This window comes from Columba livia, chromosome 9 (assembly GCF_036013475.1).
Source record: "Columba livia isolate bColLiv1 breed racing homer chromosome 9, bColLiv1.pat.W.v2, whole genome shotgun sequence".
In the NCBI taxonomy this organism is placed as follows: Eukaryota; Metazoa; Chordata; class Aves; order Columbiformes; family Columbidae; genus Columba; species Columba livia.
Window position 1 is genome coordinate 25,637,602 of NC_088610.1, and position 23,542 is coordinate 25,661,143.

A 23,542-nucleotide genomic window follows, 5' to 3' on the forward strand; every position below is an offset into this window, starting at 1 on the left:
ACTTTTTTATTTTTGCCAGTCTCCCTCCTCCCTTTTTAGTGGTATTTTCCTTAGTTCCTTTCAAATTCAAACTCATAGAAATGTTCATGGACTTCAAAGGAGAGAAGCAGGAGGTCCATTCAAGTCTTCACCTCCTGTTCGAGCAGGTTCTCATAAGAAAGGTCCCTGAAAAGGGAATGGCAGTGGGAGAGCATCAAGTTAAAACAAATGGAGAAATCCTTGGAACAACGCATCCTAGTTAAGCATGGCAATATATTAAATAAGGAAACTTGACTAAATATGTAGGGTAAAGAATCAGAGGAAGCTGGAGACAGAAATTGCATTCACTTTTCTCAGGTGCATGTTCAGAAGTGCTGTCTCAGCACAGAAGGTCAAACTCAGAGATTATCAGTGCCAACATCAGGAAATTGTCACCTGTCTTAGCAGTTCCTGTATCTCTCCCCATTATTGAGAGGTGCTGACAAAATCAAAAAGGATGTGTAAGGAGGTGAGGGAGGGGAGGATGACTAAGATGGGTGGCAGGTAAGTAGGAAGCAGTCAAAATGAAAAATCACCATGTCTTTCTCATTGGAATAGAAATTGGTTACAACAATCAAGAGAATTCTAGAGCTTTTCTTAAACCTTCCTGAAAATAAATTCTCTCCCATTAAAAGAATGGCCTTTTCTTAGCAGCCAATTGTCACGGCTGGTAGTATCTAAGAAGTTAGCATAGAACATTTTTCTGGGAAGTTTGAAAAGTTCTTTGGGTAGATCAATCATCTGACAGGTGTTGGGTGTATTTCACCAAAAATACTTGGAAAGCAACAAAGCTGGCTTGTGCTAGAGAATTGTTCTTGCTCACCTCAATGTACTGCGATAAACGTAGCATTCACTTAATCAGTGGTCATTTTGTACTGAGAAACAATGGCAAGGGATAAGACAAAAAAGTATAGTACTCCCCTGGGAAACATTCTGTTCATGCTGTGTATTAAAATCTCATCTATAACATGGCTTGACAGTTTGGACTTATGCAATAAGACGGGGCCTTGTTAACAGAAGAACCCTCTATGCTGGCAGTAGGAGGAAAGCAAAGGAAACTATTATGAAACAACTGGGCATGCTGCTGGTTTTGTACTCTCTGAATATGCGTCATGAGAGCAGTCAGACTCTCTTGCAAGAAAAGAAACCTTTCCAAATTAGCTTACAGCAGCAGCAAATATAGAAGACAAGCCTCTTTGGAAAATAAGTTATACAACTTGAAAAAGTTTTTCCAAATATCAGTAGCATCAGGCAGAGCAGCCAACCACAGGGAAGACTTGATTTGCAGAAGACAGAATAAGCAATTTTTATAAAGATAGGAGCTTTTCATTTTGCTTTATGTGGTCGGCAAACTGGAAAGGTACCAACAAATATCAGACTAAGCAGATGGTTGGTATCAATATTGAATCCAGGGCCTCTGAATGAAAGGCTAATCTTATAGCTTTATCAGCCTATTTTAGTGTTTTCTTTAGAGATCATTTTCTAGATCTCCTCAGTCTCCCATTCCCAAAAGATCATGAGATTCTACTCTGTAACACCCAGCACTGTGCCTGACAACTAGGGAAAACACTGCACCCTCCAGTTCCTATTTACGAGCAGAGCTATTAATGAAATTTAATAAGTAACTCCCCAAAAAATCTTGCAGTGAAAACTGAATCACCGGGAAAGTAAGATTAAGAAAGGCCCTTGGTTCACTGCATCTTCAATACTAAGCAACACTTGAAAATACAGCATGGAACGAGAACTCCAGGTGTCTGCAAGGCAGACACAGACAATGAGTTCATCAAACAACAAATGGTGCGAAGAGGTAATCTTAATTTACCACTTCTCTATGAACTGCATCAGGTAGAAACACTTTCAGGTCGGTAAAAGTAGATGGGGGTTTTAACATCAGGATGCTATAGTTAGATATCATTGATCTACTCAGGATCAGGTTTTGTTCTCCTGATCAGAAGCTGACTTAGAAACCCCCAACAAGTACAGCAGGGTCAGAAGCAGCGTCTATACAGAGGGATTCCTGCAGCTGATGTTGGTTTATCCTTACAGACTTGAGGCTTCAATCCTGGTGAATGGAACACAGGAGTGGCAGATTATACGGCTGCTGGACATTAGAACACATCCAACTCAGTGGATGAATTCTGATGTTAAAACACTACTAGGTTGTCCCCGGGTAAGGGATTCAGACTAAACTGAGAGCAGAAAACTCAGAGCTTAAAAAACAAAACAAAGAAAAAAACCCACGCTAGAGCTGAAGCAATATTTGAAGTAAAATTACAGACTTAAACTACCAAATCAAAACAAAGTAGAATGACTTGAAAGGTTATCGCACAACTTGCATGGAACAGCAACAAAAAGCTCTAATTCAATCAAGTGGTTAATAGGACATACTAATGATCAAGGACAGAAAGACAATCAAACATAGGATTTCTCATGTATTCCTCCAGGTTTAGCCAGAAGAGAAAAAAAAAACCAAACCACAACACTATTTAGTTTTCAGCACCTAGCATTACATACATGCAAATTACTGAAAATATATGCACATTGATTTACCTGCATCCACTGCTAGACTGATTGTGTTCAGAGTTTGCAATCATCAGACTAAATGCATTTGAGCTTGAACTAGAATAAAAAAAGATATAAAGAGGTTAATATTAGCAAACCTAACAGACAACTTTTAGTTCATTTTAGTTTTATATTTTCCTATTAATGACTATCTAGGAAAAACAAAACACCACAAACAGAACCCAGCAAAACAAATAAACCCACAACTTGAAAAGCTTCTGCCTGGTACGACAAATGGAATAATAGCTCTTACACACTTGTGTAAGAAGGTTTTTCTTACTGTAGCTTTGCTCTGTACACTAAGCTGTGATTTAAAAGAGGAAAACAGCACAGTTGCATCCTTATGCATAAAAACAGACTGACGCTTTTTGATATACAATTATAGACATGGGTTTACAAGAAACTATGTATATAAGGCAAATTAAACACACAATGATGAGAAGAAAGATGTAAATTAAGTTGGCCTCACAGAACACTAGACCTCTTTATAAATTATAATATATTACACAATTTACATCATACGAGAGTACAAGTTAACTAAGCAGAAAAGAACATTCAGGTTCAGTCTGAAGATATGCATTATACCATAGTTATTTTTCAGAAATTAGATTCAAATGGAAAAATCAGTGACCAAAAAAAATGAAATTTATTTAATATTAGCTACTACCTTTTATGACAGTCTGAAGATTCCATGAGCATTGCCGAATCTTTCCCATTTTCATCAGATTCGTGGCCGTGAGAATCATGCCCACTAGAGTAGTTTTCATTTGTGTCATTTCCACTGAAGTCATTTCCACTGGATCCACTGCTCATTTCGATATCTTCCTGAAGAACTCCATGAGAGTGTTCAGGCTTTTGCTGAATTCCTGAATCTTCAGCAATCATCTGGCTGTGGTTATTTGCAAGTCCAGAATAATCACTCATTTTCTGCTCCTCTTTTAAAGAGAACGACAAAGAAACTTTTTCACTGATACCAGGTTGCTGCTCAGGGTCCTGCTCCTCAGTGCTAGAGTAGAACCCTCTGAACTTGATAGAGTCCATGGGATACGCATTAGAAACAATGCCAAGATCAAGAGCAAATCAAGCCATATTCAGAATTTTCTCTCTGTACAAATTCTGTTCGGAAGTACAGACCCACAGATCTGAGGAGGAAGGGAAGGAAGAAAAAAAATTCTTGTTTGCCTTTGCTGAAAAGCTAGATTCTCATTGCCTGGTGAAGCTAAAAGCAATAAGTGATATTCAATGGTTATTATATTCAGCATTTGAACAGTGGAAAGTTTAATATATTAATAACTGCAAACCTATCAATGTTTTATTGTGGAAAAGGTATTTATTTTTGAGTTAAAAAACCAACCAAACAACAACAACGAAAACCACACCACAAAAAGACAAAGTGAAACAAACATGAAAATATTCAGCTGGTTTTTATCCTCCTACGTAATACTTGACAATTTAATTGCCTGTATCTGGACAACAATTATTATTTTCAGTGAAACCATTTCCCTGGCTTCCAGTTTACCCTGATAAAACCAAGATTCCATTCAGGCATCAGAGGATTCCCCACTTGGTCTGGAGGTTGTTAGGATTTTAGGTATTTTTTTAAAATATAGTGTGTTCTGACATTTTGACCAATTTTTCATTTCTTTCTTCATATAGGAGCCACATAGGTAGACTGAACATATGGTAGGGACAAGGAAACTAAGTACACAAATCCACCAGTTTATCCACAATAAAAATTCTGAGAGACAAATGAGCCTGAAAATCATTTTATCTACCGATCACCACCAGTTGGGGAGCCAGGGGGGGCCAGACACAGACTCTTCATTGTTTAGAAAAGTAAGATCCCTGCTTTTAATGCAATTTTTAACGCACTGGACTCAAAAGTGTACATGTATACACTTAAAGCGTACACAGAAGTGAATTAAGAACAGTCTAATACTGAAGAGCCAAAGAAGTAGTATTAGAAGGCAGTTCAAATTTATGAATAAAATGAAGATATTTAATCTGACTCATTTCCTCGTCTATTTCAGCAACCCAAAGACAACAGCACTGCAAAACCCTGAACAGGCTAATTCATCATCAGGAAAAAAAAAAGGTTGCTTTTACAACAAGAGAATCATGTTTGTTCCTTCCTTTTTGTTCCTTTAAAATACTCAAGACTACAACTGTTGACTAATAAACCTCTGACTGGAATAACAAAGTCAATTATAAAGTCTGCAAATAAGTTTTGCTAATATTAACTGCAGCAGCTTCCTTTTAAACACAAATAAATATGTATTTTTTTTAAGGAAAGCCCGTAACAGAAAACATTAACTTAATATTAATTTCAAACACACTATGATTTAACTCCCCTCCCCCCCCCAAAAAAAATATTGAAACTATTTTCTTACCCTCCTATTTGCTGTTTTTCCACACATTTTACATTTATTTTGAGCTTTTCAGAAGGAAATACTACTTGTCTCCTTGTTTGGCCAAAGTAATATGCAAGATATCTGTTTTCATTTGAAAGAGGAAGTGTAGTTTAAAGACATTTATTTAAGCTATCATAACGGTATACAAATATATATTTTTTTTTTCTTTACAAGATTATTCACTAGTACTTCATTATAGGTAACAATACAACAACCCCTTTGGATAGAGTAGAATATACTGATATTTCACTTCTGCATGTAGTCGCTTCAAGTACTCTAACCCAGACTAAACAGGCACACTGTCATGCTGTTGCATTGAACATCAGATACAGGCAGTAAATGACATTTGAGTAGCTCTAACAGTTTTTTTCTGGACTAAGTAAGCCACTTGTCTAAAAAAAAAAAAAAAAATATATATATATATATATATAATCTATAATTAGAACACACAATAATATTTACTCCTAAATGAAACTCTAGTATTATTACAGAATGGCACATATTCCGGTGGCCAATGATTAACTCGATCAGACAGTTCATCGCTGATTTAAACTCTCTGGTAGACAGAGCTCACACTTTCACTCGCCTAACTTAGCTGGACATTTTAATGAAGTTCTGTCCCTGTACACAGCCCGCTATCACCACACATGCTCCTAATGAGCCCAGCTGGTTAGCAGTACCCATGCTATGAATCCCGTCTGCAGCATCACAGCCCATGCTTACCAACACAGGGCTAACCATGACTCATTTTGTTTGAGAGCGACTGAAAACGTCAAAGGGCTCAAGAATGAATATAGATGGTGGCACTGAGAATACCTATATGGACAGCACATTAGACAAACCTCCTGTTACTGTAAAGGTAAGGACTGATTTATAAATCTGTTAATCCATTCTCACCCAGGGAATGCTCTTACTACTACTTCAAGTATTGCGGAAATAAGAGCATCTGTCTGGTTAAATAAGTGAACCCACTCTCACAAAGCCACTTCTCAGGTGTCACCTGTACTGTAATATTATTTCTCAGAGGGAACTGAAGTTGTAAATTCTACAGAGAATTCAGTGAGTAAAGGTACTGCAGCAAAGTACTCAGCTAGCAATGCAATGGCTTTTTACCTTCCCTGTAAAGGTTAAAGATAACCTTGGAGATCATATACAGCATTTTGTCCACTTATATAAATGCCTTACACACAAGAATTGCACAAATTAACCCCATCATTATTAAAATGAAACTTTTGGAAAAAGACAGCATCACCTGAATAGAAGGTCTGACATGTAGGAATTTAAGCTGAAATCTAGCATTCCTCATACTATATTCTGTGCCTAAGGTAAGTGTTTCCACCTATTTTTCTGACCACATGCTACTTTGAAATTGCTTTAGGTACAAAAGAAAAACATACTGCCATAACCAAACAACATTATCTGCTAGTAAACTATGCTACATGATTTCTTTAGAAGGGAAAAAAACACCAAAACAAACCACTCTCAGAAAAACCCACAACAAAACACCCCACTTAGCACTGCTAAACTTAAATCCCTTAAAGAAAACTACATAAACAACTATTGATAGGTTCATAAGCATGAACTGCCAGCAGACAAGGCTCTTAGCATAGCCCTAAGTTCTCCAAGGATAATTAGCCCAATATTACAGTAACACACAGATCAGGAAAACTGTGCTGTCTATGGGAAGAGCAATGATTGTATCACAGCTTTCCAAGTCTTAATGCAAACATTTTGTATTTCAGTCTTTAAGCACAAGAAACCTCTTCTCTTGAATTCTGAAGCCGAAGTATTACATATGCCATAGTATTTTCAGCCTCAAGAGCTGTCTGCAAATATTTTTTTAACAACCTTTCCTTGGAAAATTATTTCCCCAAAGTCTTTTCTGTAATCTTCGGAAGTAAAGACTCAATGAAATTGCACCATAGCTAGCATGTAGAGTCTTACAGTTTGAAATTCTGAGCTGTTAAATCACTGATGAGTAATTTTTTCCACTGCCAAATATCATCTATTGTCTCGTCTCCTCCCTTCTTTCCCTGACACACTAGCTTCTGCCAGGTATATGTAGCAAACGTCAACAGTGCTTCCTTAGGTGGGAGAGAATCATTCCCTAAACACACATATATAAATATGCATACATATACATACACATACATATATAAGCTGCCCAATAACTTCTGAGGCATTTCCTGTGCCTCCCTGAACAAGAGCTGAGTAATTCAATGGCAGTCAAGATTTCAGGGGTTTTTTTACTTTAAGCAATTAATTCAAATTAAGAGAACCACCAACAGAAAAGAAACAGGTACTGGTCTATAGGAGATACCACATGAATTTTCTTCCTCTTGACACCTAGCAGAAACTTGTGTCAGGAACTGCTCAAGTTGTGTTACTTCTGCCTCTAACTAGCAAAATGCCAGAGCTTCTGTAGCTTTTCCCACAGTAACTATCTATGCAGTCTTTATTGGGTTGGTACAAAAGTAATTGCAGTTTTGGACTGTGAATTTTTAATCATTATAACTAGGTTCAAACACATCTTTATTAATCAAAATAGGAACCATTACAATCAACACAGTTTCGACAAAGAGAAATAAGTTAGTCGAATCCTGAAGCATGGATTTTTATGCTACAGGAATAAGCAAACTCTTGGAAAGCATTTTCTGCATCCTGCTGGTTGTAGAAGCATCATTCCTCTGAAAAGTCAAGATGCTTGAAAAAGTGGTAGCCAGTTGGCAAGAGGCCAGGTGAATATGGCAGATGAGGCAAAACTTCATAGCCCAATTCATTCCACTTTTGAAGTGCTGGCTGTGTGACGTGTGGTTGGGCATTGTTGTGGAGAAGAATGGGGCCCTTTCTGTTGACCAGTGCCAGGTGCAGGCATTGCAGTTTTCAGTGCATCTCCTTGATTTGCTGAGCAGACTTCTCAGATGGAATGGTTTCACTGGGACTTAGAGAGCTGGACTGGATCAAACTGGCAGCAGATCACCAGTGACTGTGACCTTTTTTGGTGCAAGTTTGGCTTTGGGAAGTGCTTTGGAGGTTCTTCTTGCTCCAGCCTCTGAGCTGGTTGTCACAGGTTGTCGTACAAAATCCACATATCGTCACGCATCACAATCCAATCGAGAAATGGTTTGGTGTTGTTGCACAGAATAAGACGACACTTGAAAGTGACGCTCTTTTTTTATTTTCAGTCACCTCATGAGGCACCCACTTATGGTGTTTTTTCACCTTTCCAATTTGCCTCAAATGCCAAACCACCATAGAGTGGTCAACATTGAGTTCAGCAACTTCTTGTGTAGTTGTAAAAGGATCAGCTTTGATGATTGCTCTCAATTGGTCATTGTCAACTTCCAACGGCCACCACTACACTCCTCATCTTCAAGGCTCTCATCTCATTTATGAAACTTCTTGAACCACCACTGCACTATATGTTTGTTAGCAGCTCCTGAGCCAAATGCATTGTTCATGCTGCAAGTTGTCTCCACTGCTTTATGACCCATTTTGAACTCAAATAAGACAATTTCTCAAATTTGCTTTTTGTCTAACATCACTTCCATAGTCTAAAATAAATATAAAATAAACAGCAAGTAATAAGTCAATAGCAAAAAAAACCCCACATACAGTGAGAAGAGTGCATTTAAATGATTTATAACATAACCACATTTATTTAAGGATGTATTCCAATATCAAATTTCAACAATGCAAAAACTGCAATTCTTTTTGCACCAACCTACTACACAGCTACATTACAGTGACTAGAATTTGGAGCCCAAGGACAACAGTGACAGGAACAAAAGAGTATCCCAATAATGGAGAAGATACAAGTTTGAACTTTTAAGAAGTATCTCTCTAAAAAGAATTGGCTCAACTCCTCGAGGTGGAATACTGTTCTTAGGCAGGACTGGAAGATTAATGTCACTGAAAGTCAGTCTTGCACAAAAGTTATTCTGTTTCAAAATTTCAAAAGCCTCAGTGCCAGAGGCACATACCAGGATAAGGAATACAGGAACAACAAATAGGAAGGAACAAGAAAAAGATTATGATAGACTTTTAGGAGCTTCCAAGGAAAGACAGAAGAGGAGTGTTTCTAAAATAAGAGCTTGTGTAATAAATAAAACCACCAAGATACCCAAAAGCAGTAATGGTAACACATGCCATAAATTTGGAGATGTTTTGTACAAACAGATTGGAATTACTGTGAATAAAAGAACAGACTAGCAAGGACCCTACATCATGCTCCGTGCCTGTCATTTTATGTAAGAACTGATGCATCTGGCTAGACTTTACTTTCCAACAGAGGAAGACCTTAAGTGGAACATCTGCATGCATACACAAGCACCATGCAAACACTTCAAGAGCACAGAGGGTCAGTCATCCCAGCGAGATTAATTAACGTTGAAACTAATCTCAGCTAAAGTGCCATAATAAATGCACACATTCATCCTGCTTATATGTTTGAATAAATTTCCAATCAATAACCAAACAAGAATGAAAAGGTAAAAGCTAGCATGCTTTCCCAGTCTCATGTTCTGTCCTGTTACTACAGTTAAAGGGAGGAAAGTGCATCTCATACCCAGATTGGTAAGCAAGTGCAGACAGTCACAAGGATACAGAAAAAGAGCTCTTTAACGTTTGATCTTGAGAGAAGTACATTAAGCTTTTTTATTTTTTTCTGCTACATCTTTCTAAACTTTTAAGGGAAGTTATCTATTTTGACTCTAAGTAAAAACTTATCTTTAATCTTAAATTGGCACCAGTTAAGCTTGATTTTAAGGTACCTCATTCACAAAAGGCACCTCACTCACCACTCTTCTATACAGAGCAAACCTCCCAAAGTCACTCTGGCAAAGACCAGAACTCTCTAAGATCTTGATGCAGCGTATGAAAAGGGCAACATGCTTCCACTGAGCACTAAGGACAAATGCAGACATTAATATGCCAGGTTAAATGTACAGAAAATCTCTTCTGGTTATTCATCAGCTACAGAAGCCCTTTTATCTTGCAGTAAGACAATGGAAACAAGCTGGACCTTAGTGTCCCCAGAAAAACATGCCAAAATATGTATGGACAAACCCTTGAAGAAATAACGGCTTTGATGCTTTTGAAAAACCTTCTTAATAAGGACTGTAGAACATCAAGGAGGCAAATTGATTTTGAAACTATGACATTTAAACTGAATCTTGCTTCAGCAGAAATCAGGTTACATTCAGAGAACAGATTTTTCCAGATTTCTTTTCACACAAAAACTATCATGTCTAGTACTGACATTTAAAGAACAAAAGCTAAAAATCAAGAGTCAAAATTATCTAATTCAATAACTGAGTTAGAGGAGAACAACTAAAGACTTAAGTCTAAATTTGCAACTAATATGAACTTAGTAATATTCACAAATGAAGCAAGAGGCCCACCAGAGTTTATGATTATCCTTCAGATGTGAATATTTGGGGACTCTTAACTGTACTAACACCAATAAGAAACCTTTCTAATAGTCACGATTCAATTTTACCGAAGATCTTATCAACAAGGAGAGTTTCCACATGTCTTCTGGATGATTGCTCTGCAAAATGGTAAAAGTTGTCTCGCGTATGACAGATAACTAGCAGAGATTTAATCTCATCATGCTATTTCAGAGAAAATTGAAAATTACCATCTACAATGAGTGCATTCTCCCTGTGCAATTAGACAGTAATTAAATGCTTGATAGCAGCAAAATGTTAGGAAAAAATGTTGAAAAACAAACAACAATTCAAGAAGTGACTGACTGTACAACTTCACCAACAATACCAAGAGCTTCATTTTTTTGTGGCAAGACACAGAACAATTAACAGAATACCTTCAGTAGGACACTTTCTAGGAATGAAGGAGGAAAAAAAAAAAATATGGCAGTATTCTCAGACTTCACTATGAGAAAAAACAACAAAAGATGCTTAAAAATTTCCTGTAAGACTTCTTGAATTAAAACTCTTTAATAGATTCATCATCTCACTGCAAGTCATCATAAAAAAATTTTCTTCTTTTTCTTAACAAGGAATGAGGTATAAGTCAATTTTACGCCAATGAAATAACCGACATCATCTAGAATATCACAAGTGCTTCCATGAAATTTGAATTGCACAGCATTCATTTCACACTTTGTCGATAAGGATTAATCTTTCAGTTCAAGAGAATCCTGCACACAGGACTGTTAGTTAAATAAACGTTAGTATTATCTTTACAAAGGGGATCCTGATTACAACAGAGGAACTGACCAAGACACAGCCTTGGTCCAAAGCCATTCATGTGCCATCGTGAATTTACAGCAGCACCTATACAGGAAGAGGTCACCATAAGCACCAGGCCAGGGTCCTTGCAGCCATGGCAAGGATGCTGCCAACCAGATTGTTTCCTCAGTGAAGAAACTAAAACCTGAATTTAAGAATAAGTATGGTTTTAGACTAAAACCATCTTAGCTTCAAATAAGGTAATTCCCAGCTTATACCTAAAATATAGTTCTGAGTGAGTATATATATGACTGAAATCACAGTTCCAAGATAAAACAAACACAGAACATTATATTTTCTGCATAAACCCCAGGGGGTGGGGGAGAAGAATCTACTAATGTGAATCATAACAACTGCACATTTTTCTTACCTGTTTTTCTGTGAAAAGTTGGTATAAGTGTTTATCAAGCTCCCTCCCAGCTAGCATCAAAAGCATGAAGTGCCTAGGTCCAGAGTCTCCCACATGCATTTAATTCTTGTCTCATCCTCTTCTACTGGAAATCTTTGACCATTACAGAGTCCGGACACCTCTACAACTATAAAATATAAAAGAAATACCTGGGCCCCCCAACAGTGTCCTCTTCAAACAGATAGCAGAGAGATGCTCATAGATATGCCATGCCTATGCAAATAAATGTTGGTTAAACATGAAACTGTCATCCAGCAGAGGAACCAGATAAAAATTTGCATTTCAAATACTTTCGGTCTAAAGTAAGGTCTTATAGAGCTTTGAAATAACAGACTATTCTAAACTAGACAAAATAACCCTTCCAGTTCACGATTGGTACTGTATCATACTGTGTACGTGTATAGTATGTACACAGTCTGCAGGGGCTGACACAGACACCAAGAACAAATGGCCAACCTCTCCAGAGCAAAACGCCTGATGTAGTCAACAGGAGCCTCAAGTGCTTAAGGAATTTGGTTAGAATACAACTTTAACACCTGATCTAAACTTACCTACATCACTATAGGCTTGGTATGAGCATTAAAGAGTTTACTAGGCTGCTACAAAAATTGGTGGAGGTCAAAAGGGACCTCTGGAGGTCATCTTGGCCAGCTCCCTGTTCAGGCAGTCACCTAGAGCAGGCTACCCAGAACCACTTCCCGATGACCTGAATATCTCCAAGGCTGGAGATAGCACAGCCTCTCTGGGCAATCTGTTCCAGGGCCCACTCACCGCCACAGGAAAAAAAATAAATAAATGAAGGTTTCCTTACATTCAGAACTCAGTACTAACAAAGTCCATCCACACCATTATTCTTCCTAGGAAAAACAGTTTTCCAAAAAAGACACTGGGAATTTCAGCAGAAAAAAGAAAATCTGAAAACTATTAAATCTAGGAAATTAAGTCTATTGGTACATTCCACTGCCATGTAACACAATAAAACAGTATAAAAACAGTAGAATGAAAATTAGAAGTTCAGATGATAGACATTTGTGTGGTAAACAATTACATCACTTTAAGTGTTTCATTTGAACATGCAGAAGGAACGTCTGGAACAGTGTTCAGATCGCAAGCCAACCATTTTGGAAGGCAGCCCATGTTAACATGCCTTAATTTAAGATTTTGTATGTCTACCAACTGTTAAAAGTACACTTGTGTTGGCCAGACTTAAGGAAGAACTTATTCATAACATTCCACTCCGCATAATGTGTCACAAAGCCAATATGAGTTCTAGAAGTCTCAGATTATGATACAAATCTGTGTACAGTGGTTCTTTAAATGTTTTATGGCTGTCTATCATAAATTGATAAAACAGGATTTAAATTATAAGCTCTGTATCTCTGACCATGAGAAGTGTTAGAAATTGCCTTATCTAGAGCTACTTACAGATTCTGCAATTTTAGCTTGGACACTAGAAACGTGGAATTTCTTTCAGCACTACTTAAATCCTGGCTTAAATAACATTAATTTATCTCCCCGTAATCTGTATTTCCTTGATGGAGTTAAGCGTCTTCACTAATCAAGATCTACAAGAAATTGGCCATAAGATCCTGCCTGACTACTAATGAAGTGACACAACACTTTTCTACTTTGATGACCTCCATCATGACATTTTCATAGATTAAAAAAAATGAAAAAGGTTTGAAGAGGGTATTCACAGTAGCAGCATGCACCATTTTAATTGGGTGTAACATTTGCTTCATCTACTTAATGTATTTAGGAAGACATTAAGAAAAAACAGTCCTTGTAAACTACTTAAAATTCTCATGATAAGCCTTTATACAATATAACTGAAAGCTAAGATAAATCTAAGCCAAAAGGATTTTAATCTGAAACTAAATACAAGTCATTCAAAACAGTAATTTTATCAGTTTGAGTAGAATTAGAGGCCATCAAATCTTCTGATCTTCTATTATTTATCAGAGGAAACATGCAGGTGACTGAGCATGTCCAAATCCCAAAGAACTAAAAGAGTTCATCTATGTATGGAATTTCAAAAAGGTCTTTTTCACTGAGACATATCTATTCCAAGCATAGAAGACTTCAAATATTAGGAAAGAATGAACAACCTGCTTTAGTGAACACACCTGTATTACAAGACCCCAACCAAGTTCACTTGCTGTGGAGAACTGAAGTCACACCTGTAGCATACAAAAGAGAACACTGTCAGCTACATTTTGTAGCCATAGAAACAGTATTTTTTTTCAATCATTTAGACAAATCAGACACTACAGCATTAATCCTCAAAATCTTAGCTACTATTTCATCTGTATTGCAATATTACAGTACTATCCAGAACTGCTACCCTTCCCTTTCCTGTCTTGGGCCAATATTGTCCCATCATCAGATCACATGTAACAAGACGACCTGGACAAATTTCTTTACATCACAGATGACATGCCTCCACCATTCTCATTGAAGGTGTCAGCTGCTTCCTTTTTTTGCTCCAATAACAATAATTTTGACTGTCTACTCTGCTTTCTTAACCCATCACACATTGCACCTGAGTTGTGATCGGCTTCTCACACATTGAACATAAACATATATAAGTCAGTACCTATGATGCTATCTGGTCAACTTCTCAGAGACTAGAGTAGTATCAACCTGTTAGAAAGCTGATCACAACCGACTGAAAAATATTGTTGGAAGCTACGACCTGCTTTCTAAACCAAAGCATAACATTTTCCTTTCTCCCCCTGAGCTATCACCCTGATTATCTGAGCAGCACTAGCAACTTTGTTTTCTGTTCCCTAGAATTTTCCTCATCATTAAAATTTCTCAAAACACCTGCAAGAGCAACTGGAAGACCAAAAGTTTATTAATAAACTTCTGCCCAGCAAACAATGCAGATTTAGTACTTGATACTGGATGGTACCTAAATTTCAGTTTCCTCAAGATTTAGAGAGGCCACACCGTTTCCATTTACTTCACAATTTATAAATGTCCCAAATATTTTTTTATGTTTCAGCATTCAGACATTACAGCTCAAACTAAACACCCAAAGCAGCAATAACAACAACAACAAAAAAATCAGTTTGGACTCACTGAGCAAGACCTGATATTATAAATCACTTTCTTGATGACAGCATAAGACACTCACCTTGAGGAATGTACCAATCATGATCTTTCCAAATCTGAAAGTGTCATCAGTATATTCCTATTAAAAAACAGGGAAGTTGTACAAGCAAGATTAAAAAAATTACTTATGAAACATAAATCCATATAATAATGTAATACAAGTCCAACCATGTAAAATATATATTTCATAGATGAATAATGGCTATAAAGACTACAAATACAAAATGAAAGCAAATGTAAGAAGTTTTACTGATATATTTACTATTATTGTAACCTAACTTCTAAATTGGTTCCTTGAGCAATGCACAGAGTAACTACTCACTGAATTCCGTTTCTTTTCTAAATGTAAGAAATCCCAAAAATTCAATCTCCATTATCTTAATTTATTGTTAGCACACTGTTTAGATAATACAGATAACAAAACAGCATTCCTCAAAATCAACCATTCACTCATCTGAGAAAGTTTAAGAAAAATGAGCGTTATCTAGAATAAAATTTGGGATCATATATTTAATTCAAGTTATGTTTCTTCTTCCACAGATTACAATCTTAAAACATTTCACCACTGAAGTACAAATTCCCAGTTAGTCTTAGCAGATAAAAAAATGTAAAAAGGGAAAAAGAAGCATCCCTAGCTATGTCCCAGAGGGCCAAACAGGAAAAATAAACCTGCAGGCCTCAAGTGATGATTCCTAAAAGGACCTAAACTAACGTCACCAGTCACTTCTATTCCTGAAGCACCCACAGTACCACTGTAATTTAATTTCCTTCCACTTTTAGATTGGTTTTGTTGTTTTTAAAGCTGCCTATTCTCCCCACGGAGTAATTAATAGCAAAAAGTTAGCCTGAGGTAACAGGACAAAGTCAACTCAGTTTTACTGTGAATAGCACAGCACCGGTATGCTGTTGAACTTATCAAGTTCACCTCATGCCGGGTCAATTTCACCTATGCTGTGCTGACCAACCTGGGCCAGCTCCCAATTCATCATTTGCTTTCCTGTGAACAGCCAAGAACAAACAAACAAACAAAGAAGCCAAGTGCCAAAGTAATCTCCACTTCCTCCCTCACTCCCCCCCAAAAAAAGCAGTTAGAGCCACTCCTCCACCATCTACCAAGAATTGTTCTCTTTTCTGACAGACCAGAAGCAAAGCTTATTTTACCCTTTCAGATAATTATTGTTTTGTTAAGCCCACCACCTGTGCTCAAGTCTCCACAGTGGATCTGGACTGATCACCCCAAGAGCCAAGGGAAACTGTCTTTCTCAAGTCTAATCCTTCACCTTGAATAATAAACTATGCCCCAGAGCTAAATTTAATTGCCAACAGCTTGGGTATTTGCCATAAAGAGAAAAAAATAAAAAAGCAAGCACAGACATATAGCCCTGGCAGATAAGGTTATTGCAGACTGTGCCAAGACATCCTGTGAAGAAGCTAAACACAGTCTCCTTTACCCGCCCCTTGCTAATTTCTAGACATCCTTCCTTCCATACATACCTTCTTAAAGGTGAACTAAAATCCTTTGTATTAGATGTGAATTTAAAGAGATAGTTGTCTTTGTAAACAGAAAACACTATTCCTGAGTGGAACTGCAAATAAGCAGATGAGTAGTCAGAACTCTTTGATATTTGCATGTGTCAATCCTTGTCCTTTTAAACAAAATAACAAAAAGGATACATTTGAGGCAGTCTTGTCACAGAAAGTAGAAAAAAATTATCATGTCCCCCCCATGTAGACATATATTTCACCCTTATCACAGGTGAAACTAGATTTAAAGTATCTAAAACATCATATTTCAACTTTAATATTTGTCAGCATCTCCAACAAGCACATGACGGAGTCTGGCTTTCCCTGAGAGACTGAACCTGCCTGCCCATGGAAGGAGTGAATGAATTCCTTGTTTTGCTTTGCTTGCGTGGCTTTTGCTTTACCCGTTAAACTGTCTTGCCTCAACCCATGAGTTTTCTCACTTTTCCGATTCTTTACCACATTGCACCAGGAGGGAGGTAGCGAGTGGCTGCGTGATGCTTAGTTGCCAGCTGGGGTTAAACCATGACATAAGGTCAAGCACAAAAAACACAAAGATACAAAAGCTGCAAATAATAAGGAACATAGAAAGCAAAATGAAGTAAAAAGAGAAGTACTGGACATCCTCACCACTTCATCTTGTCTCACTAAGCTTTGACTATGAAAAATTACAGGTGTTATTAACAGCTTCTGTTTTAGGACAGGAAGTCTGAAAGGCAGTATAGCTTTAGTTCTTCTTTTAAAAAGCCAGTTCTACTTTTAAAAGCCATCTACACAAGGAAATTCCTATCTATATGAAAAATTAAGCATTAAGAATTAACATGGCACACTCAAAACCAGCCAGAAGCAAAATTTTAAAGTCTTCTCCAGACATTTTGACATACAAATGAGCTCTCTTCCCCACCATCACATCTTTTCAGGATGTACATCAGTACTGCTTGCACCAAACTTCTGCAGCCTACTCACACAATCTGCAGAATAACTTTGTACTCCTGCCCCAAGAAACATGCCTTCTGTGTATTTCAGTCCACTTGTCATGTAAAGAGCATGCTGAGTCGCTACCCCTTCAGCACCACCCAATAAGGTTTTGCTTTCTACTGGGAGAAAATGAAGATAAAAGGAAAACCATACTCCATAATCATATATCTAGAGAAAGGTAAATTTAGCCTAACTTCTTATTGTGCCCTACAAACAAAGTTGTCTAAATCAGACCACCAAAAGTCAGAGAAATCAGAAATCTCCTCTAAAATTATCACTACTTCAGCAGTACGTCAGCAGCAGCTGAAAACATCTGTACAAACACTTTAGTTGACCTTACAATAGCTTTCAAACACACACACACACAAAAACTCACATAACCACACTTGTCTATGTGGATAAGCAGGGAAAATATGCACTGGCTGTGCAACTTGCATGAAACTTAGTATTCTGCTGCTGTCCCTCGGGACTCTTCAAGAAGGAGAGAATCACAGAATGTTAGGGATTGGAAGGACCTCAAGAGATCATCTAGTCCAATCCCCCTGCCAGAGCAGGAACACTTAGATGAAGCTACACAGGAGAAGACCAGGAGGACTCTGCACTGGACTGACAGAAGTTGGCACAGGCACTCAGACATAAAGACCTCATCAGGAAAACCTTAGAAATACAAACCAGAATCACAGAAGCCTTATCTACCCATGTTCCAGCACTGCTGGCAGGCAGAGCACAAGCAGGCTGCACAAGTATGCCTGGTGATCTACTAAGCCACTTAATAGAGTACCAGATCACCATGCGTATGCTCTGGCATGTGGATTCCCATGTGTTCGACTGCTTTCCTACTACATATGGTTGCTGGCTCACTGTCAGTGTGAACAGAACGAGCTCTAAAGAGTAGCTTCAGAGCCCCTCCACAGCCTTTGCAGACACACCCAAACCATCTGATCCTTCTTAATTTTGGTCTTCTCTATCACTCTTATTTCACAAAGCCACACGAAATCCCAGAAACAGGCTGGGGTTAAAAACCATTAGCCCATGAAGTTGGTTTTGACAGATGCCTTCGCTTTTCCCATGTTCTTTAAACATACTTCAGAGAAGGAAGTATCCCACGTGTAGCTAAAAAGAAATGATCCCCAGAAAAGCTCTGTGTCAGAAGGTGGAGTTCTATTTACTAACCACCAACTAACAACCAAAGGGTTTGTCTTACTACCAATGACACATGCAACATTAACAGCCTGGCCCCCACCATAGCAGTAGTTAAGTTTAAGGCAGCAGTTAAAGCAAGAGAGGTGACAAATACCTTTTACACAGTACACAAAACATCAGTGGCATTACGTTCAAGACCACCATTTTCTGCATCAAACCTCATCTGTACCCTAAAGCAATCCAAAGCCCTTCAGAGTAATAAAACCACATCACAAAGAATACTACAGCTATTAATTGACCCATTTGCTGCTCAGTGCCTGACAAGCTGGGTTAACATAATAAATATTGAAGCATTTCAAAACTCACACAATAGGGACGTAACTGGATGTGGTAAGTGTGAATGCAGCAAGACAGTTAAAAATCTCTGTAACCTACCATCCTCATAGAGGAATTCCAGGCCATGCAACCAAAACTGGACACAAAAATTCATTTTCTGAAACACCTGATTATCTAGTAATTATGATGTGGTAACGTTATGAGTATAATACAGTGTCTATGGGACATTCACGCCAAGTATTACATAACACCCTGCTATGAACATGATGTTCCCTTTTAAGATAGGCCAGCTATAGCAATCCTATATAAAACAGTACAGTTGATCTAGACTACTGATAACGTACTTGTTCTACTGGCTAGCTGTAGTCTACTTGCTTTTAAACCACACCAGGTATACCTCATCCCACAGTAACTCATTCATGTGCTTATACTTTAAGGGGTTAAAAAATGCTTATCTGCAATAAAGCACATTTTAATAGTGTAAAGATGTCAGAGAAATAAGGGTGTGGCAAGAAGCCAGGAAAAAGAAAATTGGTTTATCAGTCTATATCTAAACCAAACACTTCCTGGTCATAATAAAGCCTGAGGTAGAGGAAAAATCCAGAACTCTACTTGCAATCAGTTTCCCCATTTCATTCTATTCTCATACTATGGCTGAACACCATCAAAATCTCAGTTTACTCAAAAAATGTGATTCTTCACATTGGAAATTTATTACTATAAAAATGCATTGTCCAGGGACAGGCTCAAGTAGGCTTATTTGATGAACTGAGTTGATACATACTTTAATCTCATGACTGTGGGGAAAAAAGTGGAAAAGGTATTATTCCAAAAGCTGCCACAATATTCTATCTCTTTAATGTCTCTCCATGGAATAAGGAATAAAAATAAAATAAAAGAAATAAGAGTGAGCTATAAAAATGAAGATTACTTAGATTTTCACAGACCGCATTGATGTGTTAGAATAAATATAGGAAGCCTACAACAAGTCACACTAACAGACAAATAAAAAAGCCCAGCAAAACCATGTAGTCTTTGGATCATAACTGAAACCAGAAAACTTGCGGAACCTGAAGAAAGCGCACAAAAGCCAAAATCCTGCTTTCCATGTCTTTACCTTCTGGACTATATCAAGCTGAACTATACTTCTTCGCAGTGCAGGACAGGCCACGCTCTTGGACTGCACAGTGTTGGACACTTATGCCAACTACCCAACTAAAGCATTCTCCTTTCTGCCTTGAAGTAAACACCTGAAACTGACAAAAACCCACCCAAACTGAAGGGAATAGCTTTTTTCTTCTACTCTAGACCAAAGGCCCTCTTTTTTCCATTATGTCTTGCTAGCAAGGTAAGTAACCTCCACAGTCCAGAACAAGAGCTCCACACCTCAGGACAGTGCCCCAGTCAGAAGGCTAACAGTAAGCCTTGGATGAACCAACAACACAGTCCAGTTCTCTAGTGAAACTTCCTCACTTTGAAGAAATAATACAAGTTTCAGTAAGAAAGGGCAAAAAGAAAAATCACAAGAGCATGCAAACACAGACAAGCAAGAAGGAACTTGATGTTACAGTGCAACAATGTGGGCACTCTCTCTAACGTGAATTGAATTCTAGGCCCTGCTCACAAATTTTGTATTCAACAGCCACTGTGTAAAGCACTGTACCCAAGGCTGAGAAGATCAAGGACACATACGGACACTGAGGCACTCTAGAAGGTATGAAAGTTTGAGTTTCATCAAGTGCAATCCCCTCAAATCATCTAATATACAATGGGATCTGTTTATGGAATAGGGCCACACCATCAAGACCGTCAGCTTGACATCAAGTTTTATCAACAGCCCCACATTGCTAAAACTAATCATTTGCATTCAAATAGATATTCCTCACTGCCATCATTGGGATTAATTGGAATTTCACCTTGACAATAAGCAAAAGCCAGCTCCAAAAGACAGCTGCAGTTTTGACAAACCTTAACTAGCCAAGATTAACTGTGATCTGTAAACAAGCTCCATAGTTAAAATGATACTGACAACTTGAAAGAGTTTCTCACTATACAAAACCAGCTCTTTACTTTTGACTTGACCAATCTTTCCACTATAATCATCGCAGAATGAGGCACCTTTCCACCTTTCCCCCTTTACTTGTAAATATATAAGCAGTGGGTATTCAGTCTCAGATGTACGAGACAGAAAACCTCAGAGTCTTACATCTGGAAAAGAAAAAGACACCTCACAGCCTAAAAACATAAGCCAACATGTTTCTCCAATATCCTTCACGTGCATTATCTCAGCCAAGTTACTGTTTCATTAGAATACAATTACAAAGTGCTTCAGTTTCCAAGTACCAGAGAGCTCATACTGACCTCTCTGAGGGCTTTTTAAGCTCCTGTACTACACAGAGAAATGCTGCACCCTATCCTAACCTATTACAAAAAGTCAGTTGTAAAGTATCAGCTTGATTGTTACCATACTGCTCATCTATTTGCATGAAACTGTACTTACATAAACTGTTTTGTAATCATGCAGGTAATAGCATGCAACTAATGACAACAGCAACACAAACACAAGATCTAAGAAACTAAAGCGTTCTTGCAACCACGGGCAACACAGAAAAAAAAAAAAATCCATCACACCTGTTGCCTACTCTACCTGTAGCTCACCCATCTCAGCAGCACACTGAGATTCCACTACTCACTGCCACACAGTTCCTCATGTGAAAAAAGCCACTCAGACAGCTGCGTACAGCACTGTCCCCTCGGGGGAACGGCGGAGTGCGGGGCCGCAGTCCATGCTCACCGGACCGGGACACATGTGCTCCCCGCGCCTATTTTCGCTCCTTCCCAACCCCAGAGCTGACCTTTCGCACAGATGAGGCCGCAGCCCGCGCCCTGCAACCGCGGCCGCCAGGGACGCCAGAGCGGAGCCCCGCGGCAGCGCCGAGGGACCGGCCCCGCCGCCACCGGGCCCCCACCGGCCGCGGGGCGGGGAAGCCACAGCCACCCCGCCGCACTCCTCCTCCTCCACACCGGCCCGACCGCCGCCTCGCCGCGGCACCACGCCGTCCCGGACGCGGGGCACAGCCGCCCCGCTCCCGCTCTGAAGTTGGTGGCACCACCGTCCCTCGGCACCCCGGCCAAGCCCCACAGGGGCAGGGGAGGCGGCGCTGGCGTGGCACAGCCGCCCCTCGGAGCACTCGGCTCCTGCCCCGCTTGAGTTGAGGGGTCTGTGTCTCCCACCCCCAGACACCCCGTCCCGGTCTGAGATGGGCGGGGGACGTGCCACACTCCCCTCCAGAGCACCCACCCCGGGGCCCGGTCTGAGGAGGGATTCAAAGCCGGCGCCCTCTTCCCCCGCTACGGTCTGAGGTGGAGGGGCAATGTCACGGCCGCCCCCTCCCCAGCTTGAAAGGAGCCCCAGCCGCCCCCTCCCCGACGGGCCCGACCCCTAGGGCGCTGCCCGCCCCACCGGCGGCCCCATCCCGTCTCCCCAGCAACGGGAGAGCCCCGGCGCGGGGGTTACGTAACCTCGGCCCAGCGAGCGGGGAAGGCGGAGGAGCCCCTCTTGCCCCCTACGGCTGCCGCGCACCGCCCCCTCCCGCCCCACCAGCGGCCCCCGAGTCCCGACCGGTCGTGGGAGAGCGCCCAGCGGAGCCCGACTCACCACGCACACCGCGTCCAGCCAGCCTGGCGCAGCCCGGCACCGACTTCATACAGGCAGAAACGTGACTGAGCCCGGAGAGCCCGCCCTGCCCGCACGGCCATTGGCCGCGGGCATGTGACGCCAGCGGGGGACAGGGGCGAGGGCGGAACGCACGCCTCTCCCATTGGCGGCGCCGCACGCCGCTCACTTTACATAAGCCTCACGTGTGGCACCATGTTTCCACCGGCAGCCACAATCGCCTCCGAGCTAGCCCCGCCAGCCCGCCCCTCCCCCCTACCTCCTTCCCCGCCGCAGACGCGTCCCCGCGCGACTAGCGGAGCACTCACCGCCGGCACGGCACGGCACGGTGCCGCGCTGCGCTGCCTCCCGCCGCAGCCCCCGGCCGCTCCCCTTCGCCTGCGCCGCTCCTCCGCTGCCGGACCGAAGGGCCGACGAGGGCAGAGGTTACATCACGCCGGGGGAAGTGGCTCCGCCCCGCCTCTTCAGAGCCACCCGTGACGTCAGCGCGCGCTTGCCCGCTGGGCCGGCGCGGGGGGGACCGTTGGCGGCCGGCCGCGCGCTCGGCAGCCGAGGCGGAGCGCAGCGCGCGGCCCGGCCGTTAACGGTCGCGCCGCACGCTCGGCCCCGCTGAGAGAAGAAGCGTTGGCCGGGAGCGGCGCGCACAGTCCCCGCACAGCGGCCGGCTGCCTCGCGGCCCCCTCGGCGGCGGAAAGGTGGAAGAGGGGCGGCCGGGCCGCCCGCCGAGTGCCATCCGAGGGCAGTCAGGAAGCGCTCACGCCCTGTCGGCAGGAAAAGGCCGCTCTGGGAGAGGTTCCCGAGCGCCGTCGCCGTTAACGGCCTGGTGGGAGAGGGAAAACAGCCCAGGCTGCAGAGCCTCGCGCTCCCGGGCAGCGGGATGTTGCCGCGCTGCTGGCGGTGTGGAAGCAGCAGCTGGAGCCTCCGGGGATTGCTCTGCCGGGCCAGCCAATGGCCTGCCGGGGCCCCGGTGCGCTTACATAAGGGAGAAGCGCCTGTATCCCGTTTCCTGGTATTGCCAGCCGTGCTGGGTGCACACCCTCAAGTTTCGAAACTGACCCCATGTAGTGTTCACAAGTTGCTGGGTTACAAACCAAAGCACAGGACAGGCGAACAT

General features: G+C 41.0%; 1 protein-coding gene across 26 annotated transcripts in view; it reads right to left on the reverse strand.

The window, feature by feature from the left end:
- The window catches only part of PER2 (period circadian regulator 2), a 50,535-nt gene extending 27,287 nt beyond the window's left edge, over window positions 1-23,248 (reverse strand). Inside the window, exons 1-7 of one of the 26 annotated variants that reach the window (XM_065074362.1) lie at window positions 22,737-23,248; window positions 14,794-14,850; window positions 13,781-13,834; window positions 11,616-11,775; window positions 4,971-5,072; window positions 3,248-3,799; window positions 2,569-2,637 (exon numbers count right to left, since the gene is read on the reverse strand). In XM_065074362.1, coding sequence (XP_064930434.1) covers window positions 2,569-2,637; window positions 3,248-3,621 — 443 coding nt within the window. In that variant the 5' untranslated portion in view covers window positions 3,622-3,799; window positions 4,971-5,072; window positions 11,616-11,775; ... (1 more) ...; window positions 14,794-14,850; window positions 22,737-23,248. Of the gene's footprint in view, window positions 1-2,568; window positions 2,638-3,247; window positions 4,935-4,970; window positions 5,073-11,615; window positions 13,835-14,793; window positions 14,851-22,410; window positions 22,604-22,736 lie in introns of those variants that run through there. The other 25 variants (XM_065074356.1, XM_065074360.1, XM_065074365.1 and 22 more) reach the window with 25 other exon arrangements.
- Window positions 23,249-23,542: the final 294 nt, after the last annotated feature.